Genomic DNA, 20,781 nt, shown 5'->3' on the forward strand with positions numbered 1-20,781 from the left:
GTGCGTGCACATGCCACTGTTGACATTTAACTCCACGTGCATAGGTCCATCGCCTCGTTAAATGCTTACCGTCGTGCCGCTTACTGAGGAGCGCTATGCCATGGATGCTGCGAGAAGCACTTGAGTTGGTACCTTGCACGCTTCTATGTTGCTTATACATTCTTCCGAGTCATAGCGTAAAAGTTACTATAGTTGCACAAAACGGGCGCTCCACGAACAGCGGCCAGCATGATGCAAACGCTTGCGTTGTGTTGGATGACAGAGGTAGTACATCATCATCAGTTATAGCGTAACTGGCAGGTTTCTGAAGCTTTATACTGTACGACCGAAAAGTGCGCAAAATTTGCTCATTCTGCGTAACCGGTCTAAGCTGTTTCCTTGAAAACTTTGGCAGCTTGTGATTAACGATACCACGCAAGTACAGTCTGATATTTCTTGTACTCTAGATTAGCATGCACAGTCTACTGGAGTGCGTATCGCGAATCGCTTTGTTTTAGAGAAATACGTTCTCCTGGAGCAAGTTGACTTTTCACACGAAGTTGCAATTGTGCAAGAGTAATACGTATCCCAGTCACTCGGGAGCCAATCTCAAACGAGAAATTGGATCCCATTCGCACTCTATCGCGATTAAAGGTTCCCCGTGTATGCCAATGGAGAGATTGCGGTGGGTCAACCTAGCTATAGAGCCTGTATGGAGCGCTGTTGAAATTCGGAAAACGAATACGAGCGCAGCGCTTCTCTAAATTACAGCGTGCCTGAACGCCCTGCTCAGAGACGGGGTTTTTGCCTTAACAATAGCACTCATTAAAGAGACTGACTATAATTACGAAATATTGACACAAAGCACCAGGAACAGGCATAGACCTCAAAGCGTAAGAATTTGCAAAAGTTTCTTCTGCGACATTAAGGGAAAGTGGTATACGGTGTGCCGATGTCAAAGGGAATTTACCAGATTTACATTTAAAGCCAGTAATTCTTCTCGTTCAAGTGCTGAGATAAAAATTTCTTGAGATATATTTGTCACCGTAAGAACTACGTATCAAATATCAGTGAGTGAGGTCCTTACTCAGTTTGCGCAGATTGAATATTTCCTTTCATATTAGTGCAAAGCGAACATATCTGTTTCACCCGCTATTTGGCTCCTGGACTTTACAGTCATTACCGAGGTAAACCAAGGTGTTGCCTTCTTTTTAGGTCTGTCTACATTTCCTCTGTGTACTTCCTGATTAAACAGAGCAAGAAAAGCAATTGAAAGGTTGTATGATAAGTTGTGGTTGTCGTTACTTTCATGTACTTCATTTGCGCATGCGAGCTTGTTGTTAACAGTGCCTATTAATTAATGCATATTAATGCATATAAACATGAATTGCTGCAGCCTTGTATGCATCTTGAACAGGCGTTGTCAAGGTAATGTCCCCACCTCATTTTCTTGCATGGGAACAGTCCACCGTGCCCAGATGACATGGACTGGGGGGAGTACTTTCCGCAGCCGGACAAGCAGGTGGAGTTTGCAGACATTGGGTGTGGATATGGTGGCCTTCTTGGTTAGTTATTTTTTTCTTTGTGCTATTGCTACATTTCTGACTCTTTCTCTTCACTTGCATAATCACTTTGTTTTACCAATGTGGACACAGTAAAGATCTTTTAGGTGCATGTTGTATACCTGTCAACCCAAAAGTGGATGGATGACTCCATGTCCAAGTGGCATTGACTATTAATCTAGCAGGAGTTTAGTGTGCATGGATGGTGTTATTTTCTTTGTTTTTCCCTTGCTCTACCTATAATGGCTCCTGCATTTAAAAGGACACTAAAGGCAAATATAAAGACAGGCTGAAGTGATAGATTAGTGCCGGAGAACATCTAAGGCATCAATATTGTTGTGGTGGGAAAAGAGGATAATGTCAACGGTGAAGATGATGAAGTGGCAACAGCCTCTCGAGATTCTTGGCTGCTGTTTATTGGCCTCAGTGGTGTTGATGTAGAATGGTTGAAGATGTATGAGCATGTGAGCGAGGTGAGCAGGTTGGATTCGACCATAATGCTGGCCAGTGTTGTGTTCTACCTCGACGGAACATTGTGAATGTGGTTTTACACACACGAGGAAGAGCTAACCAGCTGAGACTTGTTCAAAGAAAAGCTGTCCTACACTTACAATCGCCGCCATCATGGCACGTATTTTTCACCAGGCTCTCTCGTGCTACTTTGGTCCCCTTGCCGCTGAGTGGGGTCCTCCAAGAAACTCCTTCCGTGCTACAAAGGCGCTTACTGCGTTCTGTGTCAAGTGACCAATGTCACTTACAAGATAATCACAGTGACCTTCGTCCTTTCACCTGATGCCACGTCATCTGATGTCGTACATGTCTCTCGGCTTAAGCCTTACTATGTTCTTACCCATGGCCCCCTCTGAAGCACCGGGATGGTGCTTCTTCTGCCGAGGGTCGTGTTATGGTAGGAAAAAAGGACAATGTCATCGACGGTGAAGATGAAGAAGTGGCAACAGCCTCTCGGGATTCTCAGCTGCTGTTTATGTATGCCTTGAAAATACATCGTGTAAATAGTTTTATACCCGTTAAAATATTCTGTAGAGTATTAGTAATTACGAAATTGAGGTAAATGCAGGACATGATTAGGGACTACCCCAGCACATTCAAATACTAGCCCGATGACAAAGGCACTCCTCATTATAATTCTGTCACTAGTAATCCACCACTTCTAACAAAACGATCATTGTATTGCATTATAGGACAAAAGAAAATCCTACTTACCCAGTTGTATTTGACTTTTCGAAAAAGAACTTGATGACGCTACTCTTCACAGCAACATGCGCAGTCAAAAGGTTTTGTTTTCTCCACTTTGTGCATACCAGGCTCTTGTGTTTCAGTAGTTTCATTATCGGATATTGTTGCGCTGCTTATGCTAGCTCGTGAAACTCACACAAGCTGCAAGTAGCAGAGAATGTCACTTCTATGTGACGTCATGGAATTCCTGAACGGTCCGCACCACTTGACCAAGAGCAGCTATAGTGGTGAATGCAGCACTCTCTCTAGCCAGTTTCTCCAAGACTGCATGTCTACGTTTTACACAGCAAACTATAGCACTGTCTGTCGAGTGCCGTGTTACTCACCAGTGCCAGTAAAGATCGGTGATGGCGCATGCAAGCCAAGCACTCCCCAATCAGGGGCAGGATATTTGAATGGTGCAACAAGTATGTGGACCCCTCAGGCACAACTTTCTCCTAAACTAAGTCAATTCTTGGCAGGAAACAAGCACTGCAAGTTTTCTGGAATCATATTTTAACAGTCCACGTCGATTTAGTATTTGCCTTTAGTGTTCCTTTAGCATACCACAGTAACATAAGCATGGGGCAAAGGTTACTTGTGGTTCTTTGGACTGTGGTAGTGGGTGTAGCACGTCCTGCCAAAGCACAGACTGTACATAAATAATACTGAAAGCTAGGAACGTATTTGTCTTATGTGTTTTCCTATGCTACATATGGTGTCATGAGTGTCACATGCCTGAGGTCCTTGCTACTCTGTGGATGAGCCTTGTCAACTTTGTTCTAATGGAGGCAGCCATTTATTGAAAGCTCTCTTCGGCACTGATATCTGAAAGTGCCAGAAGAAACAAATGAAGGAAACATGAAGAAGAATTAAAGATTAATGCGACACAGTTCCCTAGAAGACCCACAAAATGCTACTGCATAGCTGGCACTACTGCTGCGTTTAGTCAGTGACAGCTGGAAGGAACTAAAGACAAACTACATAAGCTTACACGCTGTCACATGTGGTTTCCATCAGTCGACGTTCGGTTTTGCCTCAAGCGATTGGCCTAGATTTACCTAGGCTGCAGTATCAGTGCAGCTTGGATGATCGCGTGAGACGAAACCAAACGTCGGCTTTTCGAATGTGTACAAGATAGCGGCTGTGGGCACTGTGTTTGAAATGGCTCAGTGTCCACATCTGCAGCTATCTGTCATAACCGTCCCAAAGAGAGGTCCTCTCCTCTTACGGCAAGAGCATAGTCATCATGTTTATGAAGTGCATCAAGACAGCTAAAGAAATAGCCGTAGATGTGTTAAAGTGCAGCTAAGTGTTCTTTGTCTAAGGCATGGCAAGTGTGTTGTGCAGCTGACTGTGAAGGACAGTAAAATGGAGTGGAGCTTTGCAAATGGCAGCTTCACTTCTCCAGGATGCAAAAAAATTCATGGGAGCACCAAACAACATGATGGTCAGTGCTTTGTCGTGAAGTACACCTATAAACGTAGTGACTGCAGACACATGCACAGACAGCATACTCAGGTCCAAGTGCCATATGCTAAGCTCCACGAACCACTTCAAGGAACCCTGGAACACTTTTTGAACACAGTAAGAAAATGTTGCCGATCTGTCATAGAGGCTGCTGTGAAGATGTGAGCCAAATGTTATTTCATGGAACATGGAATTTACAATCTCTTGTCAAACAGCAAAATACCACTTGCTCTCGCTTCTGCAATGTCGTCATGCAGCTTCATCGAAAGCAGCTTGACTGACCATCGATTTTCTGATCGCAAGAGCATTTTCAATAATACATAATTGTTAATCTTGAGTTAAATAAATTAAAATTATATAGTATGCGTGCAATCTCAAAAAGACAGAAAAATCATTTTATCTTTGCTCTGTGCATAGCTGCGTCTGCTGCACGTGACCTCCAAGACACCAGCCGGGTGCTGTGTAGCGTAGTCTACCACAGTCACCACAGGGTGCGGCAATGAGCCTTTTTGCCGCTGTGACACCCAACTTTTGGCCAGGGCTTTGCCCTCTTGGCTTCTTCACTGTATAGCTTCCAGCGCACTAGCAGAGACAAAAAGAGAAAGGAAGCCTGGTATCGGTGCGGTAACTCCACTTGTAGTTGAAGGATTCGAAAATTTTTTGCCGCGTGAGAGTCATGAGGTGACATATCTTGATAGTGAGGCCAGTCTACGATTAGTCTAAAAAGTGTTTCAAGGCCCCTTTAGGCTTCAGAACGCCACTACTGCCTATCTGCTACCAATGCAAAGAGAAATGCGTAAACATGTCTTTAGCCGCACATTAGTTACAGCAAAGGCTATGCCGGTTTTGTTGAAACAGTGTAACTGACAATGCTTGGATGCTAGAATGTTCCACTTGCATGCACCTGTCTTGATGCTTTCACACGTGTGTTCCGTGACATAGCATTGACTAACGTGTTGGTCAATGGTAAAAATATTAGAGAGTGGTACTTGATGACTCAAGTTGAAGATTATATAACCAGAGAAAATGAATGCCCCTGCTTTCATGCACATTTGTCTGATAATGCTATGTATTTGATCCACTTCACAACAATTACAGTGTAACAGCTTCACTGAGCATTTCCATTCCATTTTGTGACTTGTGAGACTGTCAATTAGGTATAACACAATGGTGACATGTACGTAAATGTTAACTTTGTTGAGTAGGTGCAAGTGCGCAATGAAAAAATATATTATTTCTCAAGAATCCCATATGTTTTACGAGCAGCACAATTTGTGATCAATGTAGTCATGCTCCTAAGTGTGCTTTGATGACAACTGACAGAATCTAAAACTACTTTTTGGATCCAAAGTACTTGCTAGATTTAGATCAGTACAGTTGGTATTCAGTTATCCACATTAATGCCATTTATGCTGCTTATTGCTTGTTAGTCCTTGTAATCCCTGTGGGTGGTCCTGGTGCAATCTTTGATTTCAGGACCCTATCCTGCATAATATGATACTTATATTTGCCTTGCTGAAACAAGACAATTATTTATTTTTGAAAGTGGAGGATTATTTGGAGTGTTAGTGAAACAGTGCAGTGGCCAGAAATACTTAAATGACCCATATTTTTTTTTGGGCAGAAACCTGGAGGCTTACGAAAAGGGTTCTACTTAAATTGAGGACGACGCAACGAGCTATGGAAAGAAGAATGATAGGTGTAACGTTAAGGGATAAGAAAAGAGCAGATTGGGTGAGAGAACAAACGCGAGTTAATGACATCTTAGTTGAAATCAAGACGAAGAAATGGGCATGGGCAGGACATGTAATGAGGAGGGAAGATAACCGATGGTCATTAAGGGTTACGGACTGGATCCCAAGGGAAGGGAAGCATAGCAAGGGGCGGCAGAAAGTTAGGTGGGCGGATGAGATTAAGAAGTTTGCAGGCACGGCATGGCCACAATTAGTACATGACCGGGGTTGTTGGAGAAGTATGGGAGAGGCCTTTGCCCTGCAGTGGGCGTAACCTGGCTGATGATGATGATGATGATTTTTTTGTCACTGCCATCTGCTTTCTTTGCAACCAACAACATTTTCACGACCCTTTCAGTTGCCCTGTCGCCAATGTTTCCTGACACGCACATGGTGGGCATGGAGATAAGGGTGAAGGTGTCCGACTATGTGCAGGACAGAATAAAGGCCTTGAGAGCTCAGCACCCGGGCCAGTACAAAAATGTGGCCTGCATCCGCACCAATGCCATGAAACACCTTCCAAACTTCTTCAGGAAAGGACAAGTAAGGCCCCAGCCTGCTTTGCTATTTCAAATGCATACTTTGTTTCACAAAGTATTAGTATAGCCTCAGGTCTTGCTCAAATTTTTGTGCTAATTTGCTGGCCGTCTGTCAGACATCATGTGCTGCTGAGTGTGCAATGCACATGCACCTCCTCCCTCCTCGTTGCAGTTGCCAGCTAGTTCTCATTCTCCTTTCCGCAATAGTTTTTTATGAATGCAAACATAATAATAATAATAATAATAATAATAATAATAATAATAATAATAATAATAATACACACTTGCCAATTCTGGTTAAGCTTCTTGTAAAGTTTAAAAATTCTGGTCAGTCGCTCACAAAAAAGTGAGCGGCTGTTACACTGTAAACATTAGTGTGTGTTCTGTAGTAAAATAAACGACTTACTTCAATGTTCCCATGCCATGTTATTGGCAGTAACAATTAAGTCTAGCTGTTGGATGTCTGCACAGAAAAGAAAAGGAATTCAAAATCCAGAAAAAGAAATAAAGCAGCTTGCATTTTTTCTTTCTGATTTTTTTCACGGGGCAATACGATGAAGGTGTGCTATCTGGGGTGCGCAGTACAAATGTGGGTGCGGCGACGCGCCTCTAGTTCCCCCCACCCCCTTTTCCCTAAGGCGTTATTTTTCCTTTTGGCGCTCATGCCCAGTACTAAGACACCCAGTAGTATGATTGAATATATATAACCGATGATGCAGCATGGAGCATAGTAGGTGATTTATTTTACCATAGAACACATACAAAAGTTGGCGCTGCATCAGCTATTCATTGTTATAAGTGGACTTTTATGCGCACACACATACTTGCATACAAAATGAGCTTTCAGTACGCATTTCAATGTGAAGTTACTATGTGAAATTACTGCCGTTTATCCTGTCTCGCCAACAGCGACCGCCATTTTAGCATGGCTTGTGCGACATCAAGAAGTGGAGACCCACCACTGTGTCATCTGCTCTAAAACATTGTGAAATCTTGTGAGCTCTATGCCAGAGTCTCCTTGCTTCCCCTGCTTTGGCACCCAATAGCTCAGCAAAAGTATCAATCGCCATTGCAGTGTGCCCCCAGTTGTTTCACTCTCACTCCGGATGAAAACACCAGAAGTCAGAGAATGCCTGCCAAAACTACCTAGGGCTGGCCAGCGACACACACATGTGAAAATGAAACGACTCGTATACTGCCCACATTGGGCGTGCAGAATGCTCATCTGTTTGTCACTTGTGAGAGTTGCCAGACTGCTGTATGGTTCAACTACGAGAAAAATTTTCACAAAAGCTTCCTAGCACACCAAGTGTTCTCAAATTTAGCCATCTTGTTGTGGGGAGCATACAGTTTAATATGCAGCGCATAATTCATGTTCGAAAATTTAATGTCATGGCTCCTTTCATCTGCCTTTGGAGATCAGAGGGTCCTGTACATCTTAAAGGGACACTAAAGGTTAATATTAAGTCAAGATAAAGTGACAGATTAGTGCTTGAGAATCTCCGAGTCATCAATATTATCACGAACAGAGCCTTAATAATTGAGAAACTGAGGTAAATGCAGGACAAGAGACTCCCCCGGGAAATTGAAGTACTTGCCCGATGACGAAAGCACTCCTCAGTTAAATTCTGTCACTAGTACACAACCACTCGTTGCAAAAAGCATCATTGTATTGTACTATAAGCTGAAATAAAATGCGACTTGTACAGTTCTATTTCCTATTTAGAAAGGAATTAATTGAAATTACCCTTGACAATGGCGCGGGCAATCGAAAGGCTTCGTTTTCGCTCCACTCTGCACCGCTCATGCTTTCGCGTTTTGGTAGTTTTGTTATCACGTACTGCTGCAGTGGTTTTGCTGGCTCGCGAAACTCGCACAAAGTACAAGTTGCAGAGAACTCAACTTACATGTTATGTCGCGGGATGCTGGAATGGTCTATGCCGCTTGACCAAAAAGCAGCTGCAGCAACAAATCCACCGCTCTGTCTTGGCTCAGTGCTGCCGTCTGTTGGGCATCGTTTTACACACCGACGGCAGCAAAGGGGGGTGATGGCATATGCAGCGTCACCACTCCCCTGGTTAGGCGGCGGGAGATTTGAATTTCGAAAAAGGTATTTGAACCCTTGAAGTGCAATTTTTTCATAATTTAAGTCCTCCCTTGGCACGAAACAAGCGTTGCGAGGTTTCTGGAATGGTATTTAAACATTCCACGTCGACTTAGTACTTGCCTTTAGTGTCCCTTTAAATGTGACCGTTCAACCACCTACAGAGGGTGCACTCCCACTCAAACGGTTACACAACCAACTTTGTGAAGATTAGCACATTCCCTCTGCCAGGGCCTCAGAGAGGGCTGTTGGGTGCGCTCACCCAGCTGTCAGATGAGTGCATGCAGGCCTTGGCCTTCTTCACGCTGCCATGTGGATCAAGGTCGTGAGATTGTGGGCAACACTTAGCTGGCCTGGTAAACCACATCAGAGACTTGAAAAGGTTGCGTGACTATTTGCAACCGGTGACCAAAAAGCGACTGAATGCGACCGATGCTCACACCAGCAAGCCCAGCTGAGCGCAACCTGCAAGTTGCATTCCCGGAGATTATAGTTCCCAACAAGGACTCATAGGGATCTACGCAGTTCGCGTGCACTTCACTGGTTTCGCATTCCAGCAGCAGCCATGGATTTTGATTCGAGCAAAGAGGAGGATGTCATCGTTGTGCTGAAGTGCTCTGCCGTGTTGTCAGCTGTGGCAGTGCGAAGGCTTCCAAACAAAAAAGAACGCTAATGCATGCTCCTGTGCCTCCGTTTGCGAAAAGTGGCCAGCCACACTAGCCGCCTCCTGCTCGAACTCCGCCCGCATAACGAGGAGTACTGTCGAGAGTAAGTTATAATTTCTACTTCGCCTTGCCTGGTAATCTGTACATACTTTTTCACGCATTATTTTGCTGCTGTTCAGCTTCGTGCGAATGCTACCGCATATATTCGACACATTGCTGGAACTGCTGCGCCCCAGCATCATGAGGCAAGACACTAATTACATTCCTGTAATCTGTCATGGTGGCGTGGACTTTGTCTTTGGTGCAACGCAGGACGATGCCAGATGAAGACACACGCTAACATAACTTCTGGCATGCTGCTGATTAATTTATCAGTTTTGCAACCACGGTCATGCGACTAGAAAATCAAGCGGCGAGGGACTGACCTAAATGTGTCGCTTTTTGACCAGCTTGGACGCACGACCACTGTCATTCGCCGGTGTGAATGAGCGAGCCTTTAGTGTGTTGAACTGTTGAGTTCATCGCAGCTGCATTGATTATTTAGCTATATGACTGAACAAGTTGGCAATCACTGCATCTTTATATCTTGGTGCATACAATCACTGACCCGTCTCAATGAAGAAGTGGTTATGGCATTCTGTGGGTTTAATGGGGGCATATTGGAATTATTGGGCTGCTGTGTACTTAGACTTTGGTGCACATTAAAGAACCTCAGGTGGTCGAAATTGTTCCAAAACCTCCCAATATGGCCTTGCATAATTATATTGTGATTTGATTCTTGCATGTAGTCATTGTTAGCAGCAATAAATATGGTAGTAGCACTCTACAAATAACCACTACGAGTATTCTCACATTGTGCTTTTTTCTTTTGGCTCTTTTATTTGTCAGAAATTGGAAAACATGGCATGAAGCCTTGGCTTCATTTTTCTTCTGTAGACTTGTGACAGTTCACTCTGTCTATATAAATGCAGCGTGAAATTGCTCACTGGACAGTAGCATGCTCTTTCCTTTCTTTTTTTAGCTCACAAAGATGTTCTTCCTGTTTCCCGACCCGCACTTCAAGAAGCAGAAACACAAGTGGAGGATCATCAGCAGGCAGCTGCTGGCTGAATACGCCTACGTGCTCAGGGTTCAGGTGTGTCATTTGACTGTGTCATTTGCCTCCTATCTAAATACATGGAAATGGAGAAATTGTTTTTCTCAGCAACTGCAGCACTGATTTTGCTGAGGTCTATTGCGTTTAAAAGAAAAAAAGTTGAAATATAATGATTGTAAGAAGCAAATTTTTCATTTGCGTCACCTTCTTTTTTAAATATTGAACATTTCAAAAACTCAACTACAGTAGACATCCATTAACTTGACTATAGTTAATTCTGTTTTTCGGTTAATTTGAACGTAAACGCACTTTCAAATTAACTGAGAAATCGAATCCTCCCCCTCATAAAAAGCTCCGCACTGAAGAGGCAGTAGCTCTCAGACTTATCCAAGCAAATGCCTTTCCAAACCTACACAGATACGGCAAAACGTACCGCTAACATATTGCAGCATCTGCGGCGACACGCGCCCTGGACACTACCACATCTCGTGGGGTTGCAGCAAACCTCAACACTTAAAGATGCCTAGCACTTCATTTGAGCAGTGGGAGATGCAGCTGACCGTCGATACCCTAGCAGGCCAAAAAGTGCTTGTCCAGCAGGTTCGTTGAGCAGCCATGGCCAGTGGAGACCTAGAATGAGGACACCACCCACTCGACCTCCAGAGCAATGACTTAAATGGTTGAAATAAATGTTTCCTCTCTCTCTCTCTGTTAATTTGATGCCGACTGAAGGTATCGATCGGTGTCCTGCATTCTAATAGGTCCAAAATTTAATTATTTTGATCCTGAAATCTGATCGTGACCTTCGCTAGATAACTCGAGCTTGGTCAGTCGCAATACATGTGCCCGACTCCTATGGTGACTCAAATAGCAACCACTTTATTGGCAGCGTCTGTCTCCGCAGAGTTTCGCCAACGGTGAATGCGTTGGAACACACGTCAATCTGCCGTCAAAAACACTTATTTTCAACCTGCCCTAGGAAAATTTTTCAAGCAATGACTATAATGTCAATAATGTTGGATGACAGTATTTACCCAATTCAATTGCGCGCCTTTTTTCCCCTCAAGAAAATGGGTCTGAAAACCGCCTTAGCAGCATTCGTATGCTTTTAACCCGGCTGTGTTGTGGCAAAGCTGACTTTAAGAAACCGGCCATCACTATGCAACACATACCCCATTTGCCCATTTTGCTTGCTAAAACATCTGATACATGCTAGATTTCTAGTTTGTTTAGACACTTTAAATCTGTATGTTGGTTTTCTACTTTAGACACATGGAAAGTGGGCGCGCATTTGATTCGGGCGCGTGTTACAATTGGGCAAATACTGCTGAATTAAATGCGGTGTGTTTTGGTGTTTCTTATGCATATTGTTTAATTCAATACACCGCATAATTCAATCACTTTTGTTGGTCCCGTCAGGACTGAATTGGAAGTTGACTTTATCAAGTGTACAACTCTCTAAGTCAGCACTGATAGACGCTACTACAATTCCTTGAACTGCACCTATAATATTTCTAAAGTGGATAAAATTGGTATGATATACACCACTCTAAAATGTAACAGTAATTTATGAGTAGGACTTTTGAAAAACCCTCATAAACATTGGCACATTTTTACGTAATTTGTAAATTCATTTCACAAATGAGTTTGAGTTGTATGGTGAGTGTTTGTTCATTCCTGGTGTTGACCACTCACAAACTTCGCAGTACAGTGCCAGGCTTCTTCAACTTAAAAGTGTACTTTTGTTGATGTACAAGTTTAACCATCTCCCATCAGTAGATAGGCAATAGTCAAAATGCTTTTCCGTCCTGTCTGCTTCTTCTTAGGGCCTCCTGTACACAATAACAGACGTCAAGGAGCTTCACGACTGGATGGTTTCTCACCTAGCAGAGCATCCGCTATTTGAACGAGTGTCTGAAGAGGATTTGGTAAGCATCCAATCTTTTATTTTGTCATTTACCAACTTTATCAGTAACCAGTTACAACAAAAGACAAGCACAAAAGGGAAAAGTGTCATCTACCCATGAAGTAGCATGAAGCTACGAAGGGAAACCATACAGGTGTCTCAGAAAAAGAGCTTCTCAATGGAAGAAAAATTCATTCTGTTCATGGTGATGCTACTGCTGTGCCAGTAGCGCTGAACTAATTGCAGTAAAAGGCAAACTACGCTACATCTTGCTACATTTCAGCAAAATATCTGAAATCTGCACTCACCCTGCACCGAAAGGGTTGCTCGGGCTTTTGAGAACGAAACTATAGTCCTCAAGTGCCGCTTCTCTGCACCAGAATCCTGCACCACTTCTTCTTGCCTTTGATGTACAAGAAACCTGTGTTACACTTAGCTTTCACAAACTTTTGCAGAAAACTGATGTTGTCGTTGAAAAGCTTTATGAAAGCACTGAAGAAGGCAAGAAAGTAACAAGGAACTCTGGAGAAAAGTTTCTGGCTGTCTTCAGAAGGATCGAAGATCCCTATGTCGGAGGCTGTGGGAAAGTTGACTGCCACCAGGTTGAGTTACCGACCATCAAGATGGAAGATGACGGTGAATAGGCTTTAACCAGCGGTGTGACATCTGAATGGCATGAACATTTAATAGTGCAACATCTGTTATTAAATACGGTGCTCCTACTTCACACCATGTGTTTCACACGTTGAATGCTTGCTGTACGAACCCCATGATCATTTCCATCATTTATTTAGTGATTCCGGTGGTCATTTTTGCATTCACATTCGAATGCCAAATGCTTGTAACTGCAAAGATTTGCTAGCATCATGTATCTTGAGGTTTACGTATTAGCTAGATCCCTTGATGTACCAAATTACAAGGCTTTATGTTGTTACTGGATACCAACTAAACATTCTAAAATCTGAAACACTTAAGTGAGGTTTCTCATTTTAGAACAAAAAATATCCCTAAGTGCAGTTGACCATTTCTTCATCCCATGACTTCTTAGAAAGTGTGCTTATTGTAGAATATGTTTCAAAACAACTTGTGAAAATGATTTCTATCTTTCTACATGCGTATAGCACCTCAGTCTTTAGTTCTAACAGTTCACTCTTTCTTGAAAGACAGCTTTCCCGCTGTGGTTGCTCAGTGGCTATGGTGTTAGGCTGCTGAGCACAAGGTCGCGGGATCGAATCCTGACCACGGCGGCCTCATTTCGATGGGAGCGAAATGCGAAAACATCCGTGTACTTAGATTTAGGTGCATGTTAAAGAACCCCAGGTGGTCAAAATTTCCGGAGTCCCCCACTACGGCGTGCCTCATAATCAGAAAGTGGTTTTGGCACGTAAAACCCCATAATTTAATTCTTAAAGGCAGCTTTGAGTAGAAGCATGGAGCAGGCTTATTTATGCTGGCCTTGTAATTTTGCAATATCGTCATCTATTCATGTAATACCTCAGCCACACAGTGTGCCAGTTGTCATGGCTTTGTAATATCTTTTATTTTCAACAGCAGTTAATGTCAATGTACTTCTCAGAAGTGTTGATTGAATTACTCATATTCCCATAGGCATTGGTTAGCATTTTCACCTTTTGACTAATTATTCCAAGACATTTTTACAGTATCAAAGTGACCAGCAATATAACGGATCAAATATTGCCCAATTTGCACATTATAGACAAAATAGAGCTAACAGAGAAGTACTATTAATTAAGAGCATATCTAGGTAAGAATCTAGTCAGGTCTTGTAGCCATGTATGAGGTGTGCGTTTCTGGTCAGACCTAATTTTCAGTTTATAACAAAACCCATATGGTACCCACACTGTCAAAGAAAGAAGAAAGCTTGGAAATGATATTTTTGTGAAAGGACATTTTATAAAAAAATGACCCACACCAAAAGAAAAGTGTTTTTCATTAACAAAGCTTCAGTTTGAATCATTTTCAATAACAGTTGGTTCATATTGTGAAATGAAATGGCCATTTAGATTTAGTTATGTAACCCTCACAGATGACCAATTTACTTATATCACAGGTGTAGCACACATTTTCGTTTCCAAAAAGTATGATGAGAGGGACAGGCTCAATCTGTCATCAGATATAGAAATTCATATTTATTTTGTCTTCAAGTGTTATACATTTCATCAAGCCCACACAAAATTTCTGTGAGCACAAAAACGTGCAAAATATAGAAAGTCCAGAACATAGTCTGTTATGTTACAAAAATATTACACAGCACTTTTAAGATAGTGTTCCTAATGCATGCTTTTGAAGCAGTCACTGTTTACATCTCTAGCAGATTGTAATCTTCAATATTTAAATAAGGTCATTCTATATGTGGGCTAAGTATATATCAACGCCTTGCAGGAAAGTAGGTAAATATACGTCGGTGCTTTCTTGCTCATGAAAATGTTTATATGGAATGATATATGCAACTAAGAGCGCTATTAGCAACAAAAATATGATGCAAAAGTAAACAATTTGCATGCAGAAAACATCCTTGTCCAAGGCACTTCTAGGTGTGCATTATTTGTCATTGAGCATAAACCGTCCACATTGTTGAGTTCAGTGCTTGAAATTAGCATTCCAAATGATTAATTTGCCCTGTTCATCTTAATATGTAAAAAAGAAAGTACAAGATTAATAACACTTCTTGAATAAGACATCAATATATCACAGGCCAAGATTCGGTGTTTGCAATGCACAAATTCATTACAGTTAATGTTAAAACATGCTTCCACCATCAATACAGAGTGCATTAAAAAGTAAAGGTTTTGTTCAAGCAAAACAGCATGCAGGTTGCTTGCATTTGCTAAATCATGTGCTGCGTTACAATATTGCTGCCACTTATAAACATCTAAAAAGCAGTGCTTGTGTGTGTTATACAGCTCTTAGAATATACTGTATTTGTGAGCATTGTACCGATACGTAACCTGTCTCTTCAGCCACGGATTGAAATGGAAATCACCATTGGATTGAAATGCACTATCGCTGTTTCTGCTTCCAGCATCAGCTATGATATGCCAGTACATACGTTAACAGAAAGCTAAGACAGCACCACTTTCAGAGGTCTGAATTTTGTTCGGTAACAACTGATTATGTGCAAGCATTGTCATGTGTTTGGACTCGCCATCCATAGTATTTAAGTCATAGCCTCGTATCAAAAGTACAAAGACGTAAGGCGTACAATACACACCTCTCAAAAATACAGTAGGTTGGCTTACTGGCATGGCCGCATCACCCAACATATGATCAAAACGGTGCATTGGTACACACTTAAAAAAGAAACGCACAAAATGATCTTGAGTAATACGCACACATATTGCACGTAAGAAGACACGCTGCACATATTTCAACAGCGTTCAAATTGCACAGCATTGCAAAAGGTGGCAAGTGCTTCCCAACCAATTAGGGGCCAAACTCTGTAGACAGCTTGAACATAGAGAATGTGATGTGAATGGACGACACCAAGGTTTCTGGCCAATAACAGTAGCCAGCATGTCATCCAATCACAAGTGTTTACACTTCAACGTTTGGTCCCTTGTCACTAGTAGAGGCGTGCAGACGTTCTGCATTCTGAATGCAAATCAAACAACTCTTTCTATTTCATTCATATTCCATCTTAAAATGAGACATTTTTTTGGCTAAGTAATGGATGCAGTAGGATTACGTAAGCTTCAACGAAGAGCATCAATGCAATTGGTGACTAGCCACAAGAGTGGCACATAAAAGGTTGATGCAATAGAAATTTTTATAGCCATTCATGTGTTGCATTGTAATGTACAGTTATTTACCCTGACCTGCCAACCCAGCTTTAAGGAACGTTAATCTACAAATTCCGTTTTGCCTGTTATTTCCACTTCACCTTATCTTAAAAAAAGAAAAAGAAATTTGATTCAATAGTATTCACTTGAATATTTGAAACAGTGGAACCTACACTGATTTACATCTACATTAAAGTAATTTGCTTAAAGGAATATTTATCAGCCAGTTTTTCCCTTGTCCATTGCATCCTTATTACTGCATATGAAAAAAGAAAAAAAAAGTGAAGGATTGAAGGCCAATCTTTTTCTTGATATTAATACTCTATTCGATTAGAAAGTTTTAACATTCACACGCCTCTACCAATGACTAACTAGTGCTAACCACAGCTTTCACAATGCTTTGCAGATACAATTAATATAGATTAAAATAGTTAGTCTTCTTGAATGGTCTTACTAAGCAACAGCATTCAGTGCATAATCATATATAGCAGATGGGTGGCTTAAAAAAAAAAATGTTATCACATTCAATGGACAACGGCGTTTTCTCAACCTCTTGGTCGTAAGGCATTGCACTGTAATTGGTTCTGGCAGACGACAAATGATGGCACTTGTGATTCTCGTGATGCGACACCGGATAGCAGGACAGTCTTGTCATTCGGGCTACTTCGACGGATCGTCGGACGACACCGGACTGCCACACTCCTGCACCTTCCTTGCTGGTAATGAGTTGCGTATTTCGTCCAACTTCCGGAGCTGTTCCTGCAGTTCAGAGTCAAGTTTCAGCTCAAGAGTTCAGAATAATCAAGAAACATAAAGTTGATTCTAGGCAGGTTGTTTGTCTTCTCTTTTTCAATCAATAAAGTACTTCATTGTTATCATGTGTCTCTGTTTATCAACAAATTAAGTTTACTGTGACTTACCTCTAAAGTTTTAAGGCATTACCAGATCACACAAAACATGTACTTCACTTCTATCATGTGCCTGCATTCCAGGTTGCTCTATCAGATTGTGCATTTATGTGCACAATCTTTGTTATTGTCGGGACACAGAAAGCCATCTAAATCGATCACCTACTATGGCACAGCATGCACTAATTTTTGAAAACCTGGCAACTGTTGAAAAAAAGTGTGGGCAAAAACATTTCTGTAACCAAACACAAACTACAAAAAATTCTATAAAAAACTGCTTGAGTGACTAGCAAAAAGAACAAACAGCTATAGCTCATGGCTAGTCAATTAAAACATTTTGCTGCTGAACTTTATGGTCGTTATCTTTACCTGAGGAGGTACGCGATTACAAGTGTTCGTACCGTGAAATTCAGTCGATTGCTCATTGTGTACATTATCCCACTTACGTAGCTTATAAATTAAAATTCCTGTTTGACTTGTTTCTCGTATAAAAATCCAGAATCAAGAAAACAGTCTAGGTAGAGAAATACTCGTCCTGGTTAATTATGTTGTTTACAAAACGAGTGGCCTTTCAGTTTCCAAGAGTGCCGAATTAAAATAACTCTCCTTAATAAGGCAAGGGGTCGTTTCTTTTTTTCTTTCTTTCAAGTGCAGCAATTAAGGGTATTCAGTTGCCGTTCCTTGTCGGGTCTAATGGGCTAAATATACAAAATAAATTAAAATAGCATGAAAGTATTCAGAAAAAATTTGGGCACTAGTGACCTGGAATGTGTACCTATAATAGCTATGAATAGCTTTCAATGAGGCATGCAGGTTTGCTTTTAAACATTGCGCTCCCACGAAGCTGCCAATATTTTCATGCACACCATTAATTCTCCCAGACGTTGTGTCCTTGAATACCTACACGCTTTTGTCTATGAAAATAGCCTATTAAAGTGATATAATATCATGTTCAGTGACAATCCTCATAAGACTTGTACACCATTGCTCTGGCTGCCACTTAAGTTGAAGTTCAATAATGCTATTTGCACGAATGTTGGATTCTAGGAGAAAAGGGTGAACGCAGATGAAAAATGCTGGGATTTTGCAACACTAGTGGTCAGGAGGGCTGTTTACAAACTGCAAAGATGTAAAGGGAATCTGTATGTGTTTCCAGGATGAAAAGTTTGCAGTTGTGGGAAAGCTTGCCCTTTTCTCTGTGGATTGAATTCAGCACCACTCCATTTCCAAGGCAAGTTGCTGTGTGTATGTGACAACTGAGATAACCAGGAGGCTAGTAGATGACAGTGCAAGGAGTCAAAACAACCCCTTAAGTGCGCCGTTCTTTTGGCCAAACGTGACCTTATCTTGCTTTTCTTTTTTATGGATTATTTTCAAACTTCACTCCATCGAACGGCCATGTAATGCTTTTTCAATCAATTTGCTTCATCCTTTAAGCATGAAAACCTCACTTTACCGCTTCACTATACAATATATGTGCCTTTAAAAAGTGCCCCAAACAACGCAGTTCGAAACGAGGAAACAATTGTTGATTTTGCCATGTTTTAAAATGTATTACTATTACGCTACGCAGAGTTCTTCACCAAAGAAAGTTTTTCGTGCAGCCTTGAATTTCTAAGGGCAGGTCAGAGTAGGACAGCGGCTTCTTCAGCTGTCGGTGGTAGGCGCCATCATTCCAGATCTGCCAAAAGGCACGAAAAGCGCCGTTTGGCGCACAGAGCACAATAATTAAGCACGCGCTTCCAGTGCTAACGAAGTGGCTGCCATCTGTGCTGTAAGACACGAAGATTGAATTAACGCGGCATTCTATGCACTGAAAAGATGCCGATATCTGTGTAGTGAAAAAAAAAAAAGGCGAGATAACCGCATATTTCAAATGCTGGCACTGCAGCCGTCTGTACAGCAAAAAAAAAAAAAAATGCGGGCGTGCGGAGTTCATCGAAATCGCTTTGAAAACGGGAATTGTTGCCGTTGACTAAACTCAAAGCTATAGGAAACCCTGACAAGCGAAATCGTGTCTGCGGCAGCCCACAAGGAAAATTCATATATGAAAGGAAAAGTTGACATCAAAATGAACATGGCAGGGAGCTAAAACAGAAAAAACGTATGGGTTCCTTTAAAAATGTTGTAGTTGAACAAGTGATATTTCACATGAGCTTAGAGGAATGAAGGTTAAGAGCAGTTCGTTTTTCGAGAAGACATCAATCGGGGGTTCAATTTGTTATCTCGTACCACGGACAGCAGTAATAAACATCTCTATGAAGTTCAGTACACGTCATAATTGCTGGGGATTCAGTGCAGTTCGTTAGAGTGAAATACATATGATTTCAAGAATATGACAGTACCACGTGAAAAAGACGTGGGAAAGACGAGGATATGTATGTATGTATGTATGTATGTATGTATGTATGTATGTATGTATGTATGTATGTATGTATGTATGTATGTATGTATGTATGTATGTGTGTATTGACGACCCGGGTAAGTGCGTGTGTGCAGGTGTGTGTGTGTGTTCGTCTTGGAACTAGCGGCGTTTGCGCAGTAAAGCCACTTGAATATAGACGCCGAAATTGGACCTGAACTGCCCTAGCGACTATCGTCATTGGACCTAAAATCCTTACAACAGCCTTCTTAGTGTAGTTGGGCCCGTTAAGTCATCACGACACTCCTCCTGCCATCAAGAGGTTGGCTTTTCCGCACAGTTTAGACGCATAGTGGCTAAGCTCACTGCAGCCTGCAGTGCGAATTTGATTAAACAAATGTAGCGTTATATTAGCAGAATGAACCCATGATGACACTTCTGCAAAATAAGCTCAAGTGATGTACTTTTCATGCGCAAATACGGTATTTACGGCTGTCAAAAGCAAAAAAGTCACTCTCACTGAGTAAAAAATTGCGATTTCTATGATCTATTTCAGTGCATCGCACGAATCCTTTCAATTGAAGCATGTTTATCCTTTCTGCCAACATGACTGAAAGATTTTTTTCCTATAATGGCTACGTCATAAAGTACCGCAGTACTTAAGCGTTTAGTCATCCAAGTAAAAAAAAATAATAAACAATAATAATACTAAAACGAAACCCTTGGTTCAAAACCGTTGGTCCGATTGGTTTTCGAACACACAACAACAACAAAAGATCCAACTGGACCTAATTGCTCTCTCAGTTGAAACTCGTTGGGATCCATATCAGCAACGAAGAACAAACCCGCTTACCTTGACAGCTTGCATGTGCTGTACCCGCTTGGCATTGATCACTCTCATCGGAAATGGATTCAGGTCACCAAAAGCAACCTGCATACACAAGAAAAGAAGAAACTATTAGAAAGTTACCTACAACATGAGAAATTAAAGCCGTCAATGCTATACTTTCAACAGACATATGTATACTGGAAGGAATTTCAAAAACAGTCCTTTACGCTTCATCAGGCTGCGCCGAACGGAATCTACATCAAGTTTCATAATCTGGAATGAACAAGGACCAAGTGTAGCTACTTCGTCCAAAAAATTTGCCACGCAATGATGCATAGTTGAGTCAAGGCACGTGTCTGTAGTGCTGGGAAAATCTGGTTCGCGCTTGCAGCGCTATTTTACATTGAAGAAAACTGCAGAGGAGGGCAGTTATTTTGAGCCAGGGTTCCAAAAATTGTACTCTATTTGCGGGCCGTTAAAAACAATCATGGAACAAGCAGTAACTCCTGAACTGCCGACACCCTTCGAGACATTTCAATACGACGCGTGCGCCGCTGCGTGATAGCGCGGTATTATGGTCTCCGAGATTATC

General features: G+C 41.8%; 2 protein-coding genes across 5 annotated transcripts in view; one reads left to right on the plus strand and one right to left on the minus strand.

Annotated features, from left to right (window-relative positions):
- Positions 1–13,017, plus strand: part of LOC139049427 (tRNA (guanine-N(7)-)-methyltransferase) — a 38,527-nt gene extending 25,510 nt beyond the window's left edge. For all 4 annotated transcript variants that reach the window (XM_070524743.1, XM_070524746.1, XM_070524747.1 and 1 more), the window contains 5 exons: positions 1,444–1,544; positions 6,339–6,523; positions 10,310–10,423; positions 12,211–12,312; positions 12,746–13,017. In XM_070524743.1, the coding sequence (XP_070380844.1) occupies positions 1,444–1,544; positions 6,339–6,523; positions 10,310–10,423; positions 12,211–12,312; positions 12,746–12,934 (691 nt within the window). In that variant the 3' untranslated portion in view covers positions 12,935–13,017. The remainder of the gene's footprint in view (positions 1–1,443; positions 1,545–6,338; positions 6,524–10,309; positions 10,424–12,210; positions 12,313–12,745) is intronic.
- A 1,403-nt stretch (positions 13,018–14,420) lies between these two features.
- Positions 14,421–20,781, minus strand: part of LOC139049425 (TBC1 domain family member 2B-like) — a 192,085-nt gene continuing 185,724 nt past the window's right edge. Inside the window, exons 18-19 of the mRNA XM_070524740.1 lie at positions 20,214–20,291; positions 14,421–16,849 (exon numbers count right to left, since the gene is read on the minus strand). Coding sequence (XP_070380841.1) covers positions 16,751–16,849; positions 20,214–20,291 — 177 coding nt within the window. The 3' untranslated portion in view covers positions 14,421–16,750. The remainder of the gene's footprint in view (positions 16,850–20,213; positions 20,292–20,781) is intronic.

Source organism: Dermacentor albipictus, chromosome 9, assembly GCF_038994185.2.
Source record: "Dermacentor albipictus isolate Rhodes 1998 colony chromosome 9, USDA_Dalb.pri_finalv2, whole genome shotgun sequence".
In the NCBI taxonomy this organism is placed as follows: Eukaryota; Metazoa; Arthropoda; class Arachnida; order Ixodida; family Ixodidae; genus Dermacentor; species Dermacentor albipictus.